Source organism: Toxotes jaculatrix, chromosome 1 (genome assembly GCF_017976425.1).
Source record: "Toxotes jaculatrix isolate fToxJac2 chromosome 1, fToxJac2.pri, whole genome shotgun sequence".
Classification (NCBI taxonomy): domain Eukaryota; kingdom Metazoa; phylum Chordata; class Actinopteri; family Toxotidae; genus Toxotes; species Toxotes jaculatrix.
The window spans coordinates 13015913-13036137 of record NC_054394.1 but is presented as its reverse complement, the minus strand read 5'-3'; the positions used below and the strand labels follow the sequence as shown (position 1 = coordinate 13036137).

At 38.7% G+C, this 20225-nt stretch overlaps 3 protein-coding genes across 3 annotated transcripts; all 3 read left to right on the top strand.

The window, feature by feature from the left end:
• The first annotated feature begins 542 nt into the window (after positions 1-542).
• Positions 543-4950, top strand: LOC121180560. The gene is made up of 11 exons (XM_041036078.1): positions 543-620; positions 717-790; positions 887-1007; positions 1129-1277; positions 1432-1574; positions 1674-1848; positions 2373-2466; positions 2586-2664; positions 2844-2917; positions 3099-3453; positions 3572-4950. Exons 1-11 carry the CDS (start codon positions 586-588, stop codon positions 3635-3637), a joined length of 1365 nt encoding a protein of 454 aa, XP_040892012.1. The 5' UTR covers positions 543-585; the 3' UTR covers positions 3638-4950.
• A 1123-nt stretch (positions 4951-6073) lies between these two features.
• Positions 6074-11406, top strand: LOC121180554. The gene is made up of 10 exons (XM_041036065.1): positions 6074-6228; positions 6319-6389; positions 6488-6614; positions 6872-7020; positions 7175-7317; positions 7417-7579; positions 8536-8629; positions 8771-8849; positions 9311-9384; positions 9486-11406. Exons 1-10 carry the CDS (start codon positions 6215-6217, stop codon positions 10492-10494), a joined length of 1923 nt encoding a protein of 640 aa, XP_040891999.1. The 5' UTR covers positions 6074-6214; the 3' UTR covers positions 10495-11406.
• A 1372-nt stretch (positions 11407-12778) lies between these two features.
• On the top strand, positions 12779-19681 carry LOC121181373 (interferon regulatory factor 2-like). The gene is made up of 7 exons (XM_041037313.1): positions 12779-12934; positions 13098-13197; positions 16095-16274; positions 16393-16551; positions 16649-16701; positions 16813-16903; positions 18538-19681. Exons 1-7 carry the CDS (start codon positions 12845-12847, stop codon positions 18654-18656), a joined length of 792 nt encoding a protein of 263 aa, XP_040893247.1. The 5' UTR covers positions 12779-12844; the 3' UTR covers positions 18657-19681.
• Positions 19682-20225: the final 544 nt, after the last annotated feature.

Here is a 20225-nt window from a genome sequence, read left to right as displayed (position 1 = left end):
TTGGTGCTTGTCACATCTCCACAGAAAACCAATGGACCAAATACGCAGAACTTCTCCCTTTCTTTTCATTTATGGTTTTTACCATATATCCTCATTTTATCTTATGTGTTTTTTTTTATTTTGTGACACCTTTTGAACAGAGATAAGATAAGATAAGATAAGATAAGATAAGATAAGATAAGATAAGATAAGATAAGATAAACCTTTAATAGTCCCGCAATGGGGAAATTACACCGTTACAGCAGCAAAGAGCAGATACAATAAGGTACAGGCGCTCAGAATATACAGACAAGACTCCAAGAAAAAAATACTTATTAGAGGAAAATAATAATAAATACTATAAACAGAATGACCAAAGTGACCCTGTGCACTGTTTGAGCAGTATGGGAAAAAGAAGAAAGGCTGTTCATATTTATTACTGCAATCAGTGAAATTACTTTCGCGCTTTATGTGTTTTTTTATTCTTCGTTTCTTCTTAAATTGACTTCCCTTGTGATGACACACACTAGAATCAGGAAGTTAGTCATATACTCGCAGCAAACTTCAAAAAGACGCATATTTTCCCAGGAAAAGCGTCGAGTCTGAATGATGTTGTTTCCGAAGAAAATGGAGTTAAATAGGTCATTTAAAATGTATTATTATTATTTTTAATTCTCTCTTTGTGTCCCGGTTTACAGCATTGTACTGAAGAAAATAACGAACATGTTTGGTTTCAGGCGACCTTGTAACTGGATGTGCTTGATCCCGCTTTCTCTTATGGGAATCATATCTACTGCGTTACCTCTCTCTGGTGCGTACAGTTCATTGGATTCGGACTCAGCTTTCGATCAGGCGATGTAATAACGTTCCTTCTCATGGCTTGTGTATTAATGTCTGTCTCATGCAGAAAGTAAAACATTTTCCAATCTTGACTGCACCAACGACCTTGAGAATCATATGTGTTGTTACTTTGAAGCACAGAATTGCTCCTTATACAACTTGACTCTCCAGAGCAATGACGGACATGGGTGAGTCGTTGCTTTTTTCAGTCAGTGTATTGATTGATATGTTACATCAAAGACGCCAGAAGCCAGAAATATAGATGCGACATATTAAGAGCATGTTGTGTATTGTTGTCTTATTTCACAGGATGAAGCATTGTACTCCCAATCAGTGTGACAGTGGACAGTGTTGCTGCTCTGTCCAAATGACACTTGTTTTAGGGGAGTCTTTTACAGCAGTGGTTTTGAAAGAAGGCCAAAGAATGGAGTCCAAGATCATCAACATCAGAGAAAGCAGTAAGTTGTCTTTTTTTGAATAGAAGTCCGAAAATCTGCAGCTGCTAGAAACAGATGGATCCAAAACCACAGTAACAGTGAATTGATGCAACACAGGATGGAGGCTGATTAAGGTTCTTTCCTCTTACCTGTTCTTATCTCCATTCCTCTACAGTAAAGCCCAAAACCCCAACAATCATCTCAGTGGAAGATGTCAATGGTAGTTTTCGAGTCTCGTGGAAGACAAATACAATGGGTGTCTTTGGTGATGACTTGAAAGTTAATGTGACGTACCATAAAAAAGGAGACACAGAAATGGTAGGAGCAATTTCACAGACACAGAACCACACTGAGGTTATTTGTCCTGGAGATGTAGACATAGGCATGAGCATTTGATTTCTTGTTTCTCCATACCAGGTCTCTGAGTTTGTCAAACCAGCTACCATTAATGGACTGAAATTCCATGAAATTTCTCGTCACAATTTGGAGCCAAGCACAAGATATGTGGTCAGCGTGAAGAGCTACACTGATCGGAGTGGCAAGTTCAGTGACAGTAGCAACGAGTGGGAATTCACAACTCGTAAGAAAGAAGGTGGTGTCCACAGTTCTGCTCAACAAACATTTTGCTACTGTTTTTCACAAAGACATTAGGACATTCTTGAACACTATGTTTATCCTTCAGTCTTTGTCCTGAACTAAGAGCATTCATGTTTTCTTCCAGGTGATTTTAAATTTCTCTGTATATTCTAAACACGGATATGGTCACTGCAAAGTAATGACCATTATCTTGGCTGGAATTTCCTATGCACCCTGAGAATCTTTTAGATCTTTCTTCAATTCACGGCTGCGCCCACTTTTCCATATACAGTTTGTTGTTCAATAAACCTCAGTAAAAATTGTAGTATCCATATATGACCTTTTTCTGACATCCGTTTTGATTGTCAAATGGATCTGACACTAGATCTCAAAGCAAAATAAGGTATTCAGTACACTGTGTCAATGTACATCTTCTGTTAAATAAAAATGAATTAAAATTGTAGGTAAATGAAAAGTTGTAAAAAAAAAAAAAAAAGGAAAACAAATCTTTTATTTTATTATTTATTTAATTTTTTACAGCTGCCTCCCCTCACATCTGGCACTTGGTTGTCATTGTCAGCTTGAGTTTTGCTGCAGTCATCATCACTAGTGCTGCATTTGGCTGTTACAACAGGTAAGTAATGCTTCCATGTTAGTGAAATACCATAAAACTGTTTCCGTTCAATACTGTAATTATCCATGTATTGCAGCGTAGATGTATGTCTGTGGATTTATTTGTTCGCTTAATTTTAGCTTCAAAGCAAAGTGTTTGGATACAGTGGCCATATGTCCGAATCCAAAACTTTTTGACATGCGCCCAGGTGAAGAACAGGTAAGACACCCAGTGAAACTTGATGTTGGTCAAAAAAAAAAAAAAAAAATTGCAATGACATATGAAATATAACGTTGTTATACTATTATATTATTATGTTTTTTTTTTTAAATTGGTTCATTTAACTAAAACATTTCAGGCCTGGAGATTTTTAACTGTCTTCATCCTTTTTGTTGCAGATCTTAAAGTTGCCAGAAATCAGCCTCTCATCTATCTCCACTGATTCTGCTGTTTTAAATAACACTAAACCATGGTTAGTATGGCTGTAGTGGTGCATCGCAAATAAGAGACATTTATGTTTTTTGTGTGTATGCTGGTGTCATTGTTTGCTTTTGCTTTAAAGGATTCAGCAACCATCTATACATGGGGTTGATCATATTGATTCATTATCTAAGTCGTTGTTTTAAATGGCATGTTTGTTTCACTGTATTCAGGTCAGCGGGGTCACTGACAGACACTAACACTGGGAGCCCTCAGCAAAGCAGTGGAATCAGTGCTGGCTCTTCTTCTCACACACATACTAATACAAAACCTGTTGACATCAAGGCTGGTGTTCAGGATGCCCTTGGTAAAGCCTTCCCACTGCTCAGGCCAGTAACATCAGTGACCACCAATCAGCTTAGAGAGTCAAACGAAGCGAGTGGTTTATTCTCCGCTCCCTACAATCCAAGTTCAAACAATGATCCTGGATCCACTGACTTTGAAAACATGAGCTATTTCATTCGCATTCCCAGCTACCCACATCAGAAAATGACAGACAGCTCTGAAGTCCAGACCCAGGCTGACATGGTTGGTGACTCTGCATACCAGCCTATTGAGGGTGACATGGTGACCTGTCCTGACCAGCAGGTACCAGCTTGTCCACTTCCTAATTTATCATCAGTGGCTTCATCTCTTATTCCAACAGATATGTCATGGCGACAGTGCAATCCAGATTCTGGGAGATTTTCTTATGCTGAGGACTCCAGTTTAGCCTCTACCTCTAGTGACTCCAACACAGTTGGATCATGTGATCCTGTGTCCAGAGTTGAGGCTGGATGTGAGTGTTTCGATGATTGGGTCAGTGGTGCTACAGAGCCATATGGAAAAAGTGAAGAGGCCATTGTATGTGATGAAAATCCCTGCTACGGCCGCTTGCCTGCTGGTTTACACAGCTTTCATGGAGTGGATAACAACTACCAGGCATTTCAAAATGTAGTGGGGCAGCCTGATGTTTTGTTTCCTGAGCAGAGAAGTGGGGAGAGAGAAGAACATGTAGACAAATAACCAGAGAAATCATTCTCAACGTTTGTTTCATTTTAAACCCTCTAAAACTGATGTAGCAACTAGAGGACTCTGACTCCAGCTTTCAGTACTGAGCTTTCAACAGTCCTGTGGAGCTCCTGGTCAGAATTGTAGAATTAGGCATCTCTTCTCTGAACCCTATGGCCCGTTTACACAGAAATACACACCAACTTGAAACATCTGTGTCAGCACCAGAATGACACATACACCTCTCTAAGCATAGATAATGAGTGTTCCTCAGAGGAAGCTCATTTTTCAGTGCATGTGGAGAAATAGAGGTATTCAGAGAAAAAGTTCAACAAATGATGTTCTTCGAGAATATGTCCTTTGTAGAAAGTTCAATTTGTCAACATTAAAGTTTGTTAATCAGCCTAAGTAGCAGGGGCATTTCACATGGAGAGACACATTGCTTCTGAGTTCATAACACTGTTTTTTTTTTTTCTTAATTCTTTGGCCATCAATACAAAAAATCTTACATTCAGCATATTTTTTATTGCTTGTAAATGCATAAATTGTGTTAAATGTGTATAACAAGTAGTGAGATTACACTAGTATCTCAATTTTGTATTGGCAAACATGCAGTTTAGTACATAGTTAAGCTATCAGACAGAGCTGAGCACTGGAAATGATTGTGCCTGGTGTATTTGTATGTAACCCGTTGCATGTCAGCAGAACAGCTCTTGCAACATAAAGATCTTTTGTGAAATGCACCTCTTCTCCAAAAAGTGCATTTCACAAAAGTGTTGCTGTGAACACTGTTAACAGGATGTTCACCCATTTACCAAGACATCCTGGCATTGGTGAATGAACTGATAATTTCCTCTAAAGAGCTTCAAAAGTTAAGGCCACACGTGTCATATATTACTGTAACTCTGCCTCCACCTGGTGGTCTGAAATGAATACAGCCTGTCAGTGATGCCACAGTAATTCATGTATTCAGTGAGCTTGTTATACACAGAATATGGATCATGTACATTTTACAATAAACATAAATGACATGAACATATTGTGTTGATTGATCTTTGTATTTACAATGTCATATCCAAATTATGTTCAATGTGTAAATAATAATTGAAGGATTAGAGTAATAAGGGGAGTAAAATTTATTCACACACGCGCACACGCACACACGCACACACACACACACACACACACACACACACACACACTTATTTAAATTTCATTATTTCTATCTGTTTGACCAACAATGAAAACTGGATAAATGCTTGACAGATATTGTTTATGAAGAGTCACTGTTTATATTTTCAACTTTTTATAAAGACAGAGATAAGGACAGAGCAGGTCCAATAGATACATAAAGGCTACGGTGAAGAACCAGTACACATGAACGGAACACATGAAATACTGTGGCAGCACTGTCACAGTGACTTCATGTATTCAGTGCACTTGTTATACACAGAATATGGATCATGTACGTTTAATTACAATAAACATAAATGACATGAACATATTGTGTTGATTGATCTTTGTATTTACAATGTCATAACCAAATTATGTTCGACGTGTAAATAATAATTGAAGGATTACAGTAATAAGGGGAGTAAAATTTATTCACACACACACACACACACACACACACACACACACACACACACACACACACACACACAGAGCGAGAGAGAGACACACTTATTTAAATTTCATTATTTCTATCTGTTTGACCAACAGTGAAAACTGGATAAATGCTTGTCAGATATTGTTTATGAAGAGTCACTGTTTATATTTTCAACTTTTTTCCTGCGTCATCCGGTTGAGGATTTTCAAAAATAATTATTGTCTACGTGTTGTAAAACCGCAGAAGAAAAGCCAGTGTGCTTTCATGGAGGTGCTGCTGATGTTAACTGTCCTCAGTAATGCGCCGCAGCGCAAAACAGCATGGAAACTTACGGTTCTTGACGCAGACTGTGCACAAATGTGGACTCCTCCACCACGTTTAAAATAAAAACAAATTCATTAGCCCAATTTATAATATTTTTTTATTTTGATATTTAGGTTGTTGCGTTTAGTATTTCCCAATATCAGCTGTCGGATTACGTGCGTATATTGCCACCTTCAGGTTTTTGTGAGTAAATGGGAGTGGGACGCAGTTCCCATGAACTGATGGCGCAACATTTCCCGAAACAGCTTTCCAGATCAGGAAGTCTGAGAGACCAGTACTGAAGTGTTATCTCGCAGCAAACTATGTTAACATTGCCTTAAAACTCGGGCGTATCAAAGGGAACTAGCGGAATAAATCGTTTCAGTAATGGAGATAAACAGGTAAAGTAGATTCTTGGAGACAGTCTGTGTTATTTATATCATCCAGTTCGTCAAAGGAAGGAAAACAGCTGCTGTTGTGTTTTCTTTCAGGCTTGTTCGCAGTAGGACGTGTATCATCCTGCTGATTTTGGGGAATACTGCGACTCTTATTGCTGTCGCTGGTTCGTAAAGTGAACATGTAGACAGTTTTAAAAAGTCTACTTCTGCAGTAACTCAGTCTCACTATCAGTTTCTTCCTTTACTGTCTCGTTTCGTGCAGGTGTTAGTGATGAAACAAGCTCCAGTCTTGACTGTACCAACGACTTTGATAAACAGATGTTTTGCCAGTTTCAAGCACAAAACTGCCCTGAATACAATTTGACCCTTCTGAGCAACGACGGATATGGGTGAGCTTTTTTTTTATTTTAGTTAGTATGTGTTCCACCACTGTGGCAGTGAATTTACAGCGTTAAAACTGCACTTTTTAAGGTTAGCTTCGGTTGTGAAATCAAACAGCATTATAACAATGATCTTTTTTTTTTTTTTTATCAAAACAGTCGATTCAGTTGTTGTGTTTCAATGTTTTATATGTAATATATAAACCGACAGAATCAAATACTCAATATATTCAGAGCATGTTGTGTATTGTTGTCTTATTTCACAGGATGAAGCATTGTACTCCCAGTCAGTGTGATAGTGGACAGTGTTGCTGCTCTGTCCAAATGATACTTGTTCCAGGGGAGTCTTCTACAGCAGTGGTTTGGAAAGAAGGCCAAAGAATGGAGTCCAAGATTGTCAACATCAGTGAAAGCAGTAAGTTGTCTTTTTTTGAATAGAAGTCCTCAAATCTGCAGCTGCTAGAAACAGATGGATCCAAAGCCAGAGTAACAGTGAATTAATGCAACACAGGATGGAGGCTGATTAAGGTTCTTTCCTCTTACCTGTTCTTATCTCCATTCCTCTACAGTAAAACCCAAAACCCCAACAATCATCTCAGTGGAAGATGTCAACGGTAGTTTTCGAGTCTCGTGGAAGACAAACACAATGGGTTTCTTTGGTAATGACTTGGAAGCTAATGTGACGTACCATAAAAAAGGAGACACAGAAATGGTAGGAGCAATGTCACAGACACGGAACCACACTGAGGTCATTTGTCCTGGAGATGTAGACATAGGCATGAGCATTTGATTTCTTGTTTCTCCATACCAGGTCTCTGAATTTGTCAAACCAGCTACCATTAATGGACTGAAATTCCATGAAATTTCTCGTCACAATCTGGAGCCAAGCACAACATATGTGGTCAGTGTGAAGAGCTACACTGATTGGAGTGGCAAGTTCAGTGACAGTAGCAACGAGTGGGAATTCACAACTCGTAAGTTTCATCTTTATGGTCCTTTTGTCACTTCCAATGCTGTATACCGTACATGTACAGTATGTATCATCTGTATCATGATATTAGTGTTGGTCAAGCCACAGACATATTCGTAGAACAAGGAAATACTGTGTTTTATTGATTAAAAGCTAGTGAGAAGGGCTGGATGTCCTTTTACTGATAGAAAAGGAGTCACAAAACCAAGGAGACAAATATTAAAGCTGAACCAGAGGATGGGTCTGTTGTGTCAAAGTTCAATCACAGGAGGGCTATGTGAAACAAAACGTGCATCTGACCCATTATTTGAAATTTAAGAGCCCTGCAAACCTCAAAATTAAAACAAAATTGGGGAGGTCTTAGAGAGTAATCAGATTATTTTGAGTTATTTACTGTATTGAAATTCACATCAGAATTTTGAAGAACAGAGTGCAATTTATTGTGAGCATGACTATTAAACATCTGTCACAGGAAGAAGAATTACTGTCAAACTGCTAAACAGCTGCAGAGTAGCTATATCAGCTGTATATTAGCATTATCTCACAGTGTCATAAAGAATATACATCCAATAGACTGATGTTATTGTTGTGTCACACCCCACCTCCTTATCCATAGCAGTGAAGTGTGAGAAACCAAAAATTAGCAAACATTTTCGAACAGGGAGAGTTGATGACCAGTTCTGTTGTCTTGTTCTCGTGATTCAAAGCCATTACGTGTGGGTCCTTCAAATCAAAATAAATATTTAATCATGAGCCACTTTAAATGACTGTTTAAAGAACTGGTGATGCCAACATCTTTATATTTAAATGTGTTGGATAGTAACACTAGCTGTCACATAATATGAGCCTGGTTCCAGGAACCAGGAAGTACCAGGTACTTCTCTCTACAATCTCTCTCGTTTGTATATCATCTAAACGAAAATAGAGTGATTTGTAAACTTCATGCATGTGTCTTCCCAGGTGCCTCGAATTATCCCCTGCTCTTGGCTATCATCATCAGCCTCAGTGCTGCTGCAGTCCTATTTACCAGTGCTATATCTTACTGTTGTATCAAGTAAGTCATGCAGATGAAAGACTGACTGACATGTTTCTCTGTTTGGGAATTGTGCGTAAGGCTTTTCTCTTAAATGGCATAACTCCTGTGTGTTGTGTTTATGTGTCATGTGTGTCATTATTTTTGCACATTTGATTTTAGGTTGAAGACAAAGTGTTGGGACAAAGTTGTCAAAATTCCAAGTCCAAAACTTCTTAATATGCTTCCAAAGAAACAAGAGGTGAGTCACCCAGTGATGTAAACTCGATGTCAGAAATCAGAAACTTGCAGCTTCGATTGTTGCATCTAAATCTTTTACTTAGTTAAACTTAAACATTAACACTGTGATCCCGACAATTTTCATGAACTCATACTATTTATCATCAGCATCTGCACTTACTGTTCTGTTTAGTCATTTTCATGGTTAGCAGCAGGGTCCATTAACTACTAGCTACTATTGTAGCTATGTAACCATGGTAACCATGGATGCCGCCCAGCCATGACGGATTGCAAATCACGAGGGTGACAACTCTGAACCTTTCCTGATACTTTCAAAAACACAAAGAAATCTATTTAAAGATGTCATGTTGGGCACTGTCCAGTAGTCATTGTAGAATCCATTGTAAAGTGGACATACATGACTCCTTTAAATGAAAATTTTCAGATATGTTGTTTTGATTCTGATTATCTGTCTTGTTCCAGGCCTTGAAGCCTGAGAAACTCCTCATCTGCAAAGTCAGTATTGAGTACCTTATTCGAGATGACGTCAAAGGATCGTGAGTATGGCTACATCAGTGCATCAACAATACAGGATTTCCTTAAGGCTTTCTGTGTGATTATGTCTGCATTGTATATAACCCAGCTTCTCTGTATTCAGGTCGACGGAGTCCATGGCAGACAGTGAAATTAGTAAGAGCCCTGAACAAAGCAGTGGAATAAGCACCGGCTCCTCTTGTCTCAGTTATGCTAACACAGAGCCACATGACATTATAGCCACTGTTCAGGATGCCCTGGGTAAAGCCTTCCCCGGTATCAGCCCGATATCTCCTATGACCACCAGTCTGCTTACTGAATCAAGCAAAGACAGTGGTTTATTCTCCGCTCCCTTCAATCCTTTTAGTGTCAGAGCCAATGACACGAGTTCTGGATCATCAGACTTTGACAATAAAACCTATTCCATCCACATTCTCCGCCACCCAGATCAGAACCTGATGGACAGCTCTGAAGTCCAGACCCAGCCTGACATGGTTTGTGACTCTGCATACCATCCTAGTGAGGGTGACATAGTGACCTGTCTTGACCAGCTGGTACCAACTTGTCCCGTTCTTGATTTGCCACCAGTGGCATCATCTCTCATGCCAACAGATATGTCGTATCAGCAGTGCAATGCAGATTCTGGGAGATTCTCATACGTCGAAGACTCCAGTTTGTCCTCCACCTCCAATGACTCCAACATGGTTGTGTCATGCGATCCTGTGTACAGAGCTGAGTCTGGGTGTGAGAGTTCCGATGATTGCGCCTGTGGCACGACGAAGCCAAATGGAAAAAGTGAAGAGGCCATCGTATGTGATGAAAATCCCTGCTATGGCCGCTTGCCTGCTTTTTCACATGGCTTTCCTCAAGTGGATGACGACTACCAGGCATTTCAAAATGTAGTGGGGCAGCCCGATGTTTTGTTTTCTGAGCAGAGAAGCGGGGAGAGAGAGGAACATCTGGACAAGTATCCAGAGAAGTCATTCACCAACATCCCTCCAGTGATTCCAGACATCATTAACAGTGTCCAGGGTGGCCAGTGTCTCCCTGAGCTCCAAACACCTCTCCTGTCTTTGATCTGTGCTGACCAGCCTATGGCAGTAATCACAGACAGTGGCTATCAAAGTGTGTAGGGCTGAGTCTTTATGCATTCATGTTTTTCCATTATTATTTTCCGCATCTTTAGATAGTAAGCACTGTTGACATCTGCTGTTTATGATCAAGTGATATGACTGAAAGCTCCAGAATAGTCAGTAAATGGACCTTGAGTAAATGTTTTCTCAGCAGTGATGTGACTTTTTTAAAGGATGTAGATATTTATTTTATTTTTTTATTTATTTATTTTTTTTGCTTTGCTTCAAAGAAAGCACACTTTTGCAACTTAAGTCATTTGTGAATACTTTGGAACTGTGCACAGTTTTTAGATTGTATGTTTAGTTTTGATGTAAAAACATCCTTAAAGTTTGTACACAACAAAAAAACCTTCCTGTACAATTTCTGTCAGTAATGAAAGGCAGTTGTTTTGAGTATGCTTGCTACAAATGCTGTCAACTCATGTATCTGTAACCCACATGGTAACTAATGTCCTCTGTTTTTCAAATTTAAATGTACATAGCTCACGATGAATGCACATGTGAAATGCTGTTGAACCACACTTTCTGAAGTTTGTTTGGAATGTATCAAGCCCATGTAAGACTTCTGTGATGTTTAAGTTAACTGAAGAGCCATTTTTGGTAGAATATTTGAATCTTTTTATTTGAGCACCAACAGTTGTGTCACAACAAGCCAGAGCAGTCAGCTGATACGCTGAAATTACTTCCTCATAGCTCTTCTCTGGAACTGCTACAGCACTTCAATAGAAGCACTCTCTACTGTCACACAGTAGACAATTATCATCATCACAGCTAATACGTGTGACTTAAAACAAACCTATTTCACTGTATTATAGAATGAAACAGTGTGAGTGTGAGCCAGTATTAAATGTTACTATTAAGGCTTCCAATAAAAGTTCCTCACATTGTCCTGAGCTGTTTTTGTTTTTGCCATTGCTGCTGAGTTTTTAAACTGCAGAACAAGCAATTTTCATTTACTTCAACTGCACTGTTATGACAGAAGGCATCTTACATGGCTAGACACAGTGAGAAGTATGTAGCAGTTGTATGTTGTTGTGGTTGTGTGTTATCACAAGCACAAAAATGCCAGGTCATATTTAAAAACGGCTCACAGCGCTGTTGGTAGGAACTTGTGAAAGATTGCATAAAAAGGCTACCAATAATGCCCTTCCTTAATTTGACATATTCTCTGTTGAAATTGGGCAGGACATTTTTTGAGAAAGAATATTTCAAAAGTGTAAATAGTGATACTAAAAAGTTTCATTAATTTGGAAGGGCCCATGATGGGGTTAAATTAAATTGGGATTAAATTAAATCACATCATCATATGATATAATTTAAATTATAAAATCTTATGCTTGAATTCATCAATTGATTTTACATCAATACACATTTTGTGTAATAAAGTGTAAGTGTAATAAATAAAGTGTCACTTTATTATAGACTCTCATGTACATATGCAGAATTCTATCATTGCCACTAATATAAAGACAGTATTGTACGGTGGTTGACAGTCATATATATAGTGAGTAATGCCCGCATGCATGCATGCAAGTAGTATACAGTATAGTTAAATGCCACATGTAATCATTTCAAATGCTGATCTGATAATGCAACTCAGCACTGTATGTAACATTGCACTGTACGATGTGTTGAGGATGTGAAGTTAAGTTTAAGTTAAGTTAAGTTAACACTGATGAACACTGTTGGGGGTTTAAAGGTAGCCATTCTTGTATAAAAGCTTGGAGCTAAAGGTGCAGTTGCATGTGAAACAGCTCATCTGTCACACATAGTATTAACTCTGCTTCCCCCTGGTGGTCCTAAGTAAACACATCGCCTCACTGCTGCCACGGTAACTTCACACAGAGCCATGAGTAAAACAAGCACTAGGTTAAACCCAGCGGGTGACCATTGTATGCCATGCCATTAAGTGCAACAAACTCATATATTGCACACTGACCACAAGTTTGATTTTGAAGAACTGTACAACTGAACAAGCGCTTATAGTGGTGAATCTACAGTTTCTACAGTCTGTAGATATGTACAAAACCTCTGAAAGGACTTTCACAATTCTTATCTCCTATCATAATCTACCTGAGTCTCGCTCATGAGGAGAATATACTGTACTTACAGTATTTCCTGTAATTGGAGGACCCACTTAAGCATTGAAAAATGTAATTGGAGGCACTGTCTTAACTGTAAGCTCTTTGATTGGAAGAATCGGGGGGAGGAGCAAGGGTGTCCCAGAGTAACCTCTGATTTAATCTGAGCTCCTAAGAAATTTTCTGTTACTGCTGAAATTCCTGTGTAGCTGTTGACACATCTATACCGAACACCTTTTAGCACGCACACCTGACACTTGGATTGCAGCATGCAGCAACCAGGCCGGCTGAGGCTGAGGCCATGGCTGGAGGAGCAGATTCAGTCTGGGAGGTATCCAGGGGTCAGCTGGCTGGACCAGGTAGACCTCTCTGTCTCACACTCATCCCTACACACACACACACTTCAAGATACTCATGCATAATACATCTGGATGCAAACAATTTTGTTATAAAGCACGAATCAGAAAATACACACAAGAATGTAACATGTCTAATGCTACCTTATTGTACTTTTTTCGATAGTCAGCACGAATCTTCCAAATCCCATGGACACATGCCGCTCGTCATGGCTGGAGTATTGACCGAGATGCTACACTCTTCAGGAGTTGGGCCATGCACACTGGTAGGAGCCCCCCATTAAATACACTTGTGTTTTCCCAGACTTTTTTCTTATCTATCTTTTATATTGACTAAGGTCAGACCAAGGTACTTTGCCTGACAGCTTGCATGCAGGTGATTTGATGCTTTGATGCTTTGAATGTATGAATAAATCCACAGATCTCTTATTACAAACAACTAACAGAATGCACTGCTGGGGTCAGAGCCTCAGCACCACAGCTGGGCAATTTACTTAAAATCAACATCAAGATACAAATGAGAGTATTTTTATCATGTCAAAATATAGCACAGTGTCCCAAATTTATTAATCAGTGTTCCGTGTATTTAACTGTGTTCCACTGTAAAGCATTCACATATGTAAAACAGAAACTTCAGATTATACAAAAAAAAAAACAAAAAAAAAAACAACTGGTTTTACTAGATGACTTCACTAAAGCAAAAATCCATCTTAGGTCTTCGTCTTTGGTCACAAGAATAATACTCAGTATAGCGTATCATTACTTGAATTTACATACTTTTTGGAGGATAAATAGTTTCCAAATGTCATCTAAAGTTAAAATGTATATTTTGGAAATTGCTCACCCATCCTGATGTGACTTGCCTGCACACCTGCTTCCTCCTTGGCAGAGATGTTTCCAGTGAAGAGCAGGCATCGTTGTACTGTTGAGCCCATGTCTATCTAGATTTACCACATTCCTGGCATCATCCTAGTTTCCAGCTAAGTGATGAGAATGGCACAGCGACTATAGATAACACCGGTGTGTTTACAAACTTTCCTAACCAGTTGCTACCCAGATATGTATTTACATTTTACACATTTTATATGTTCACAAGACCTGTAAAACTAAATAAATAATCAAGTACAAATAATTTACAGTAATCCTTTCACTTCATTTATCTGGCATCTTCTCATGGTAACCAAAACATTTTAGAAAAGTAATACGTGTCAGGTTGATTACCTGCTTATTGTAATCAGATAATGAGTGCTTGATTTTGCATATTTATGTATTACTTTGTGTTAAGAGTCCACAGGATAAGAAAGAGAAACATACATAATTCCAATTTCCATAATAATATACTATAATAGAAAAGAAATATTATATTATATTATATTATTACAACTTTGTTATTATATAACAACTTGTGTATAGATGCCATATGTATACACACACACACACACACCTGCACGCATGCGCACACACGTGTGAAACCCCTCATGCATTTCTGTCTTGGGAAAGTCATGGTTTGTAACTGTAGCGGCATCACATCACATGGGAAAGCTCAAGTTGAATAGCTGTGAATGTACAGGGTGATCATATTTCTGTCAAAGTTCAACAGGACAGAGCAAAATTTATCTGATTTAAAAAATAATAATAATGATGCTTATTATTATTATTACAATGCCCAGAACATGTAACAGTCGCCAATGTAGTTATTCAAAAGTGAAGTTGTCACAAATTTATAAGGTCTTTGAAACAAAAGTCAAGAGTCAAGTCATTAATGACAGTGGGAGGTTGCAGTGTGTGTCTACTATAGCTGCTGCTACCTGTGCTTCTTTTTTTTTTCTCGTTAGCCCTTGTGTGCAGTAAATGATCCATAGTGGATCCTTTTAAGCTCCAGTGACTTTTTTTCTCTGAGACTGGCGATCATGCTCAGAGGACTGGCTCAGGTCCAAATCCCACTATGCTGCTAAATATGAGAAAGGACTCTGCCCAGTGGGTGAAGTCATTTGGCTGTACAGTTAATGATAAATGGTCTGCTTTTTTTTTGAAGGTAGCAGCACAGTCAAAGTTGTTGCAGTGATATCTGAAGATAAAAATTGTATAAATCCTGACATCAATGATGCCGATATAGTTCTGGTCTCATTATATATTTTATACATAATGCTTAGCTTATAAACACCAAACAATTCATAAATGATTTCTAACATGCTGTAACACCCAATAGTGTAGTCATACACAGACATAAGGACATTTTTAAGTGTTAATTGTTTTCGTTAACATATAACTCTTCGTTGTGAAGCATTCGCAACTGGTATGTAAACAATTGATGAATGCTTCACACTGCATAACGTCTTAGTTACATTTAATCATTTGCCATTAGTAGTTTTGAACTCATGCTTAAATTGCTTTAAACCTGCTGTTCAGGAGTACAAACAGGTCATAAATTCTTTATCACACACTGTTTAATTAATTTAAGATAATATGCAAGTATCTAATAATTCTTAATGTTTACAATTATAAACCCCTACCCTAGCCTACAAAGGATTTTTTCTTTATTATGTAATTGTAGTAGTCGATTATCAGGCTTTCAAAAGAATTCAAACGAGCATGTGTACCCATCCATCCATACATTCATTCTTCAAAAGAAAACTACTTTGCTGATTTCTCCACCTCTGTGAATTACTCTCCAGAAATGTGCTGTTGGATGCTGATTATTTATACAACCAAATCAGTTTATATTTTGTGCTGAGGAAGATTGATCTATGTATTTAGAACTGGGGGCTGTTCACAGAAGCAGGTTTACTAAGTTATCTGGAAAAACACGGAAAACACAGAACCTCAGCAAAACCGGAACATGGACTCGTGTAAACAGGCCTGTTCTGAAGATGTATCAGCCAAGTTATCCAGATAACTCAGTAAACCTGAATCATGCACTAATGAATAATTATTATATGTGAAATATAAAATTAGACAAGTCTCATTAGTCCTGTGGTGACTTGACAAAAAAGGGGATAACAAAACAAAAACAGATAAGATAGATGCTTCTATTTACTGATAACATTCATGAATTCCTGAATTAACTGTTCATGCAAGTTTGAAAATTGAAAATTTCGTTTTTTATATATTATATATATTATATATTTATATATATATTTGTCTCAATGCTTGTTCACGTCAGGACGGTACCGTCCAGGCAAAGACAAGCCAGATCCCAAGACATGGAAAGCGAATTTCCGCTGTGCCTTGAATTCTCTGCCTGACATCTGTGAGCTGCGGGAGCACAGCAGGAAGAGAGGCAGCAATGCCTACAGAGTCTACAGGATGCTGCCCAGCACGCAGACGCACAGACGCAGGAGAGGTAGGACATGCACATAAAATGTATGTATCCCTTCAAAATTAAATGTTTTAATGTACAATACTCTCAGAGACCTCTTGCAGTGACAGTGCTGTCCTGTCCTGTCTCCCTGTCCCCCCAGGGCTGCGGTTCAGCAGGCCCAGAGAAAGACAGGCGAGTTTAGGTGATGATACATACACCATGCACACTTGGCAACCCACAACAACAAGACCTATTTCAGACATGCCACAGAAGGTGGAGATCCCTGCAGAGGATGTATTTAGCAGCACTCAGACATATGGTGAGAGGTTTCTCATTGTGGATGTTGATTCAAAGTGTTGATGTTGTGGAAGACATTGCCCTTCTAGCTTGTTGTTAATGTTGTTGTTGTTGTGCAGGGATGTGGGAGGCCAAACCAGAGGAACAGGAACAGAATGAGGCTGTGTTTAAGGTATCAGACCTTCGCCTTACTGACCTTACTACTGACTAAACGACTAAATGCAGTCAGTTTTATTTGTCTCACCGAATGTCATGTGGTTTATCCTGTTTTTGTCTGCCCTAGCTGATGGACCACTTAAGCAACACTGACCTCTGGAACCAAACTCCGGAGCAGAGAAGGTGGAGGACACATACGCTGTGGGATCACTGGCACTGTAAGGCACTACACATATACTGTGCATTGAGATAGTTCTCAGACCCCTTCATTTCTTTTCACATTTTCATTTTTAAGTTCATTTTCAGCTTTCCCCCCAACCCTGACCTGGGATGGTATTGGGCAGAGGATGAGCAATGTCTAGTTTCCTCCATGATGCTTAGAATCAAGGCCAAACAGTTCAATCTGTGTTTAATCAGACCAGAGAATCTTGTTTCTCACAGTCCCTTAAGTCCCTTAAGTGCTTTTTTTTTTTGCAAACTCTTGTGTCTTTCGCTGAGGAGAGGCTCCCGTCTGGCCACTCTGCCATAAGAAATCCAGATGGGTGGAGTGCTGCAGTGATGGTTGTCCTTCTGGAAGTTTTTCCTTCCTTCACACAGGACCTCTGGAGCTCGGCCAGAGTGACCATCGGGTTCTCTGTCACCTCTCTTACCAAGGCCCTTCTCCCTCTGATTGCTCAGTTTGGCTGGGCGGCCAGCCCCAGGAAGAGTCCCAGTTGTTCCAAACTTCTTCCATTTAAGAATAATGGAGGCCACTGTTCTCTTGGAAACCTTCAATGCAGCAGAATTTTTATGTAGCCTTCCTCTGTCACTCGACACAATCCTGTCTCTAAGCTCTGCAGGCAGTTCCCTCGACCTCATGGCTCGGTATTCACTCTGATATACTCTGTCAGCAGTGAGGTCTTATATTGACAGCTGTGTGCCTTTCCAAATGCTATCCAAACAATTGAATTTACTACAGGTGGACTCTAATCAAGGTGTCGAAACATCTTGAAGATGATGAAGAGAAATGGGAGGCACCTGAGCTTAATTTCAAGTCTCACAGCAAAGGGTCTGAATACTTATGTCAGTGTGATATCTCAGGCTTTTCTTTTAGTTAAATTTTAAAAATTGCAAACATGGGAGATTTAAAATACCTAAATAAAAACAAATTAAGTGAAATACAACACGTTGTCGGACCTGTTTCCGTTTTAGATGTGCATTTACTGTCATAATCAAATGAAAAGCACGCGTGGAATGGTAATTATTCAATCATTGTGTCTTTAATGTTTGTCATTATCATTTTGCAACAGATGATGTTTTTCCATCTCAACAAAAAAAAGTTTCCTCACCTCGTCATAAAAACTAAAGACTTTTCATTTAGTAACAGCAGGTTTGTGCTTTCCTGTCTTAGACAACACTAAATTGCAATACACTTTCTCAATTTGTTTTCTTTGTTGTTGTGATTTTAATGTGGCATGGAAAATTAATGTCACAGTAAAAAACAACTAATTCGGTTATTAAAGAGAAAAGGCAAAATAAATGTCCTTTTCAACACATTTTTCATTTAATAGTGTCACAGTAAATGCATACCTAAACAAGGAAATATATATTACTATGCATTTTGTATTTTACTTTATTTATTTCATTGTTTGATTTGTTTTTATTTGGGCATTTTAAATCTCACATCAGGAAAGTAGGAAAAGAATGTGGATTTTGTTGTGAGTAACATCATATTTCTTAGCTGACCAAACTGCAAAAGACATATTAGACATGTAGGACAAATGTTTATGTGTGTGAATAATCTCATGCTGCAGTTGTGACCCTGTTTCCGTCTTTTGTACGTGTGTGTAAATGTTGCTTTCTGCTTCTACAGGTGCTGGTGATGATAACCCATACTCTCTGCACCCAGAAAACTACAGTGATCTCTTTGGTCAAAACTACATCAAGGAACTCTCTGATTGGTCCACACATCAGCAAACACTGTTGCCGTAGCTGTGCACCACTGGCTCGTCCTCCTACCATTTGTGTTCATCGCATATTTGATCTAAGGTTGTGCTTCCTTGCTAACCCTCAGCTGTTTTCCTCCTGCTGTCTCTCTGCTGAGCTGACCACTGAAAAAGAGAAACAAGAGAGGGCGAGTGGACAGATATATTGCTCTGTCAGTCAGTCGGTCGGTCACCCTCTCCTATTTTGCTGCTGAGTATGCTGAGATGAAGATCCTGTTCCAAGCCAAGCTTTACCTCTGTCATCATCATTTGGGTTCGCTGTGGTTCAGTGCCTCAAACTCACTGAACTGACACCAAGCTCACACCACAGCTAACAGAGTAAACAGATATCATTTCGCTTCAGTGCAGGATCAGTTATTGCCCGACTATTATATATTATTTTAGTTTTACTGGAGCCAACACAGTAAAATAAAGTGCACAATACGGAGGCGGGACATGTGGCTCTACAGTTTGTAGGTTTGTTGATGAGTGGAGCTCTAAGCTGACTTAAATTGCAATGTATTTTTGTCCATATATAAAGTATGTGTGTAATTCCTTTATCTTTGTATCCTTGTTGTTTTTTTTCAGTTTTAAAGACTTTCTCCATTGTACTCCTGGTACTTTTAATTTTTTTGAGGCAGCTGATGGTGCTGATGGTAGTTTGTTTTGTGTGATATTGTACATGTTTCTAGTTTTGTATTTTTTTTTTTAAATAATCCTGCATTAACAAAATGTAAAAATTATTAAAGGACATTACCTTCTCTCTCTACATATAAATATATATTTGCTGTGTGTGCTTGACATGTTATTTTTGCAAATATTGCTGCAGAAAAGTATCTGGATAAAATACCATTTCTCAGTAGGGCTTTACCATAATTAAATGTGTCTGACTTATCCTGTAGCTGTAAAAAGAAATGCATGTGAAGTACCAAATAAATACAGCTACACGTACATTTAACTCACAGTCCCGCCCGTGATTTGTGCCTGTACTTTACATGTTGTTTTTATAGACATACATTTTTGACTTGTCAAAGCAGAAGCACAGGTGCAAATAATAACACTAGTCAGGGCCTCTGTTGCTTTGAAGTGTCACAGCGCTGTTCCAGAAATACTGGCTCACCTGAATGTAATGCAAGCCTTTAATTATGCCGGCGTTTTTTTTTTTTCTTTGTTCTCCTATTAATCACCTCATGACTGCTCAGATTGAGGTAAAACATGCTCTGACTCAACCAGCTACAACAGTAAACATACACACTGATACCCGTGAACAGAAACAGTATTAGTCATCTAATAATGTCATTATCATTTATATATATACACAAGAGCAGAACGGTTACTTTCACTTTTAACACTTTAAGAACAACTTTAGCCTATGTAGGACTTTGAATACAGTACTTTCATTAGTAGTGGAGTATATTTACATTGCTGTACTGGTACTTTCACTTAAAAAAGAGACTTATTTGCAAGAGTCCTTTTGTATTTTTAGAGTTAAAATGATTCGTGCTTTTCTCCACAATGAGCTCAGCCATCTCTCTCACCCCATACATGTGGGGTTTTGGCCTGAAGTGGAAAACAC

What these genes read in the sequence shown, in the direction of transcription:
- LOC121180560 (XM_041036078.1), top strand. Translation starts at nt 586, where the DNA reads ATGATGTTGTTTCCGAAGAAAATGGAGTTAAATAG. An exon ending in CATCAACATCAGAGAAAGCA is followed by an intron (nt 1,278 to 1,431) that starts GTAAGTTGTCTT and finishes ATTCCTCTACAG; the next exon opens with TAAAGCCCAAAACCCCAACA. An exon ending in GCATTTGGCTGTTACAACAG is followed by an intron (nt 2,467 to 2,585) that starts GTAAGTAATGCT and finishes GCTTAATTTTAG; the next exon opens with CTTCAAAGCAAAGTGTTTGG.
- LOC121180554 (XM_041036065.1), top strand. An exon ending in CTGAGCAACGACGGATATGG is followed by an intron (nt 6,615 to 6,871) that starts GTGAGCTTTTTT and finishes CTTATTTCACAG; the next exon opens with GATGAAGCATTGTACTCCCA. An exon ending in AAAAAGGAGACACAGAAATG is followed by an intron (nt 7,318 to 7,416) that starts GTAGGAGCAATG and finishes TCTCCATACCAG; the next exon opens with GTCTCTGAATTTGTCAAACC.
- LOC121181373 (XM_041037313.1), top strand. Translation starts at nt 12,845, where the DNA reads ATGCAGCAACCAGGCCGGCTGAGGCTGAGGCCATGGCTGGAGGAGCAG. An exon ending in GGGTCAGCTGGCTGGACCAG is followed by an intron (nt 12,935 to 13,097) that starts GTAGACCTCTCT and finishes TTTTTTCGATAG; the next exon opens with TCAGCACGAATCTTCCAAAT. An exon ending in GAGTTGGGCCATGCACACTG is followed by an intron (nt 13,198 to 16,094) that starts GTAGGAGCCCCC and finishes TGTTCACGTCAG; the next exon opens with GACGGTACCGTCCAGGCAAA.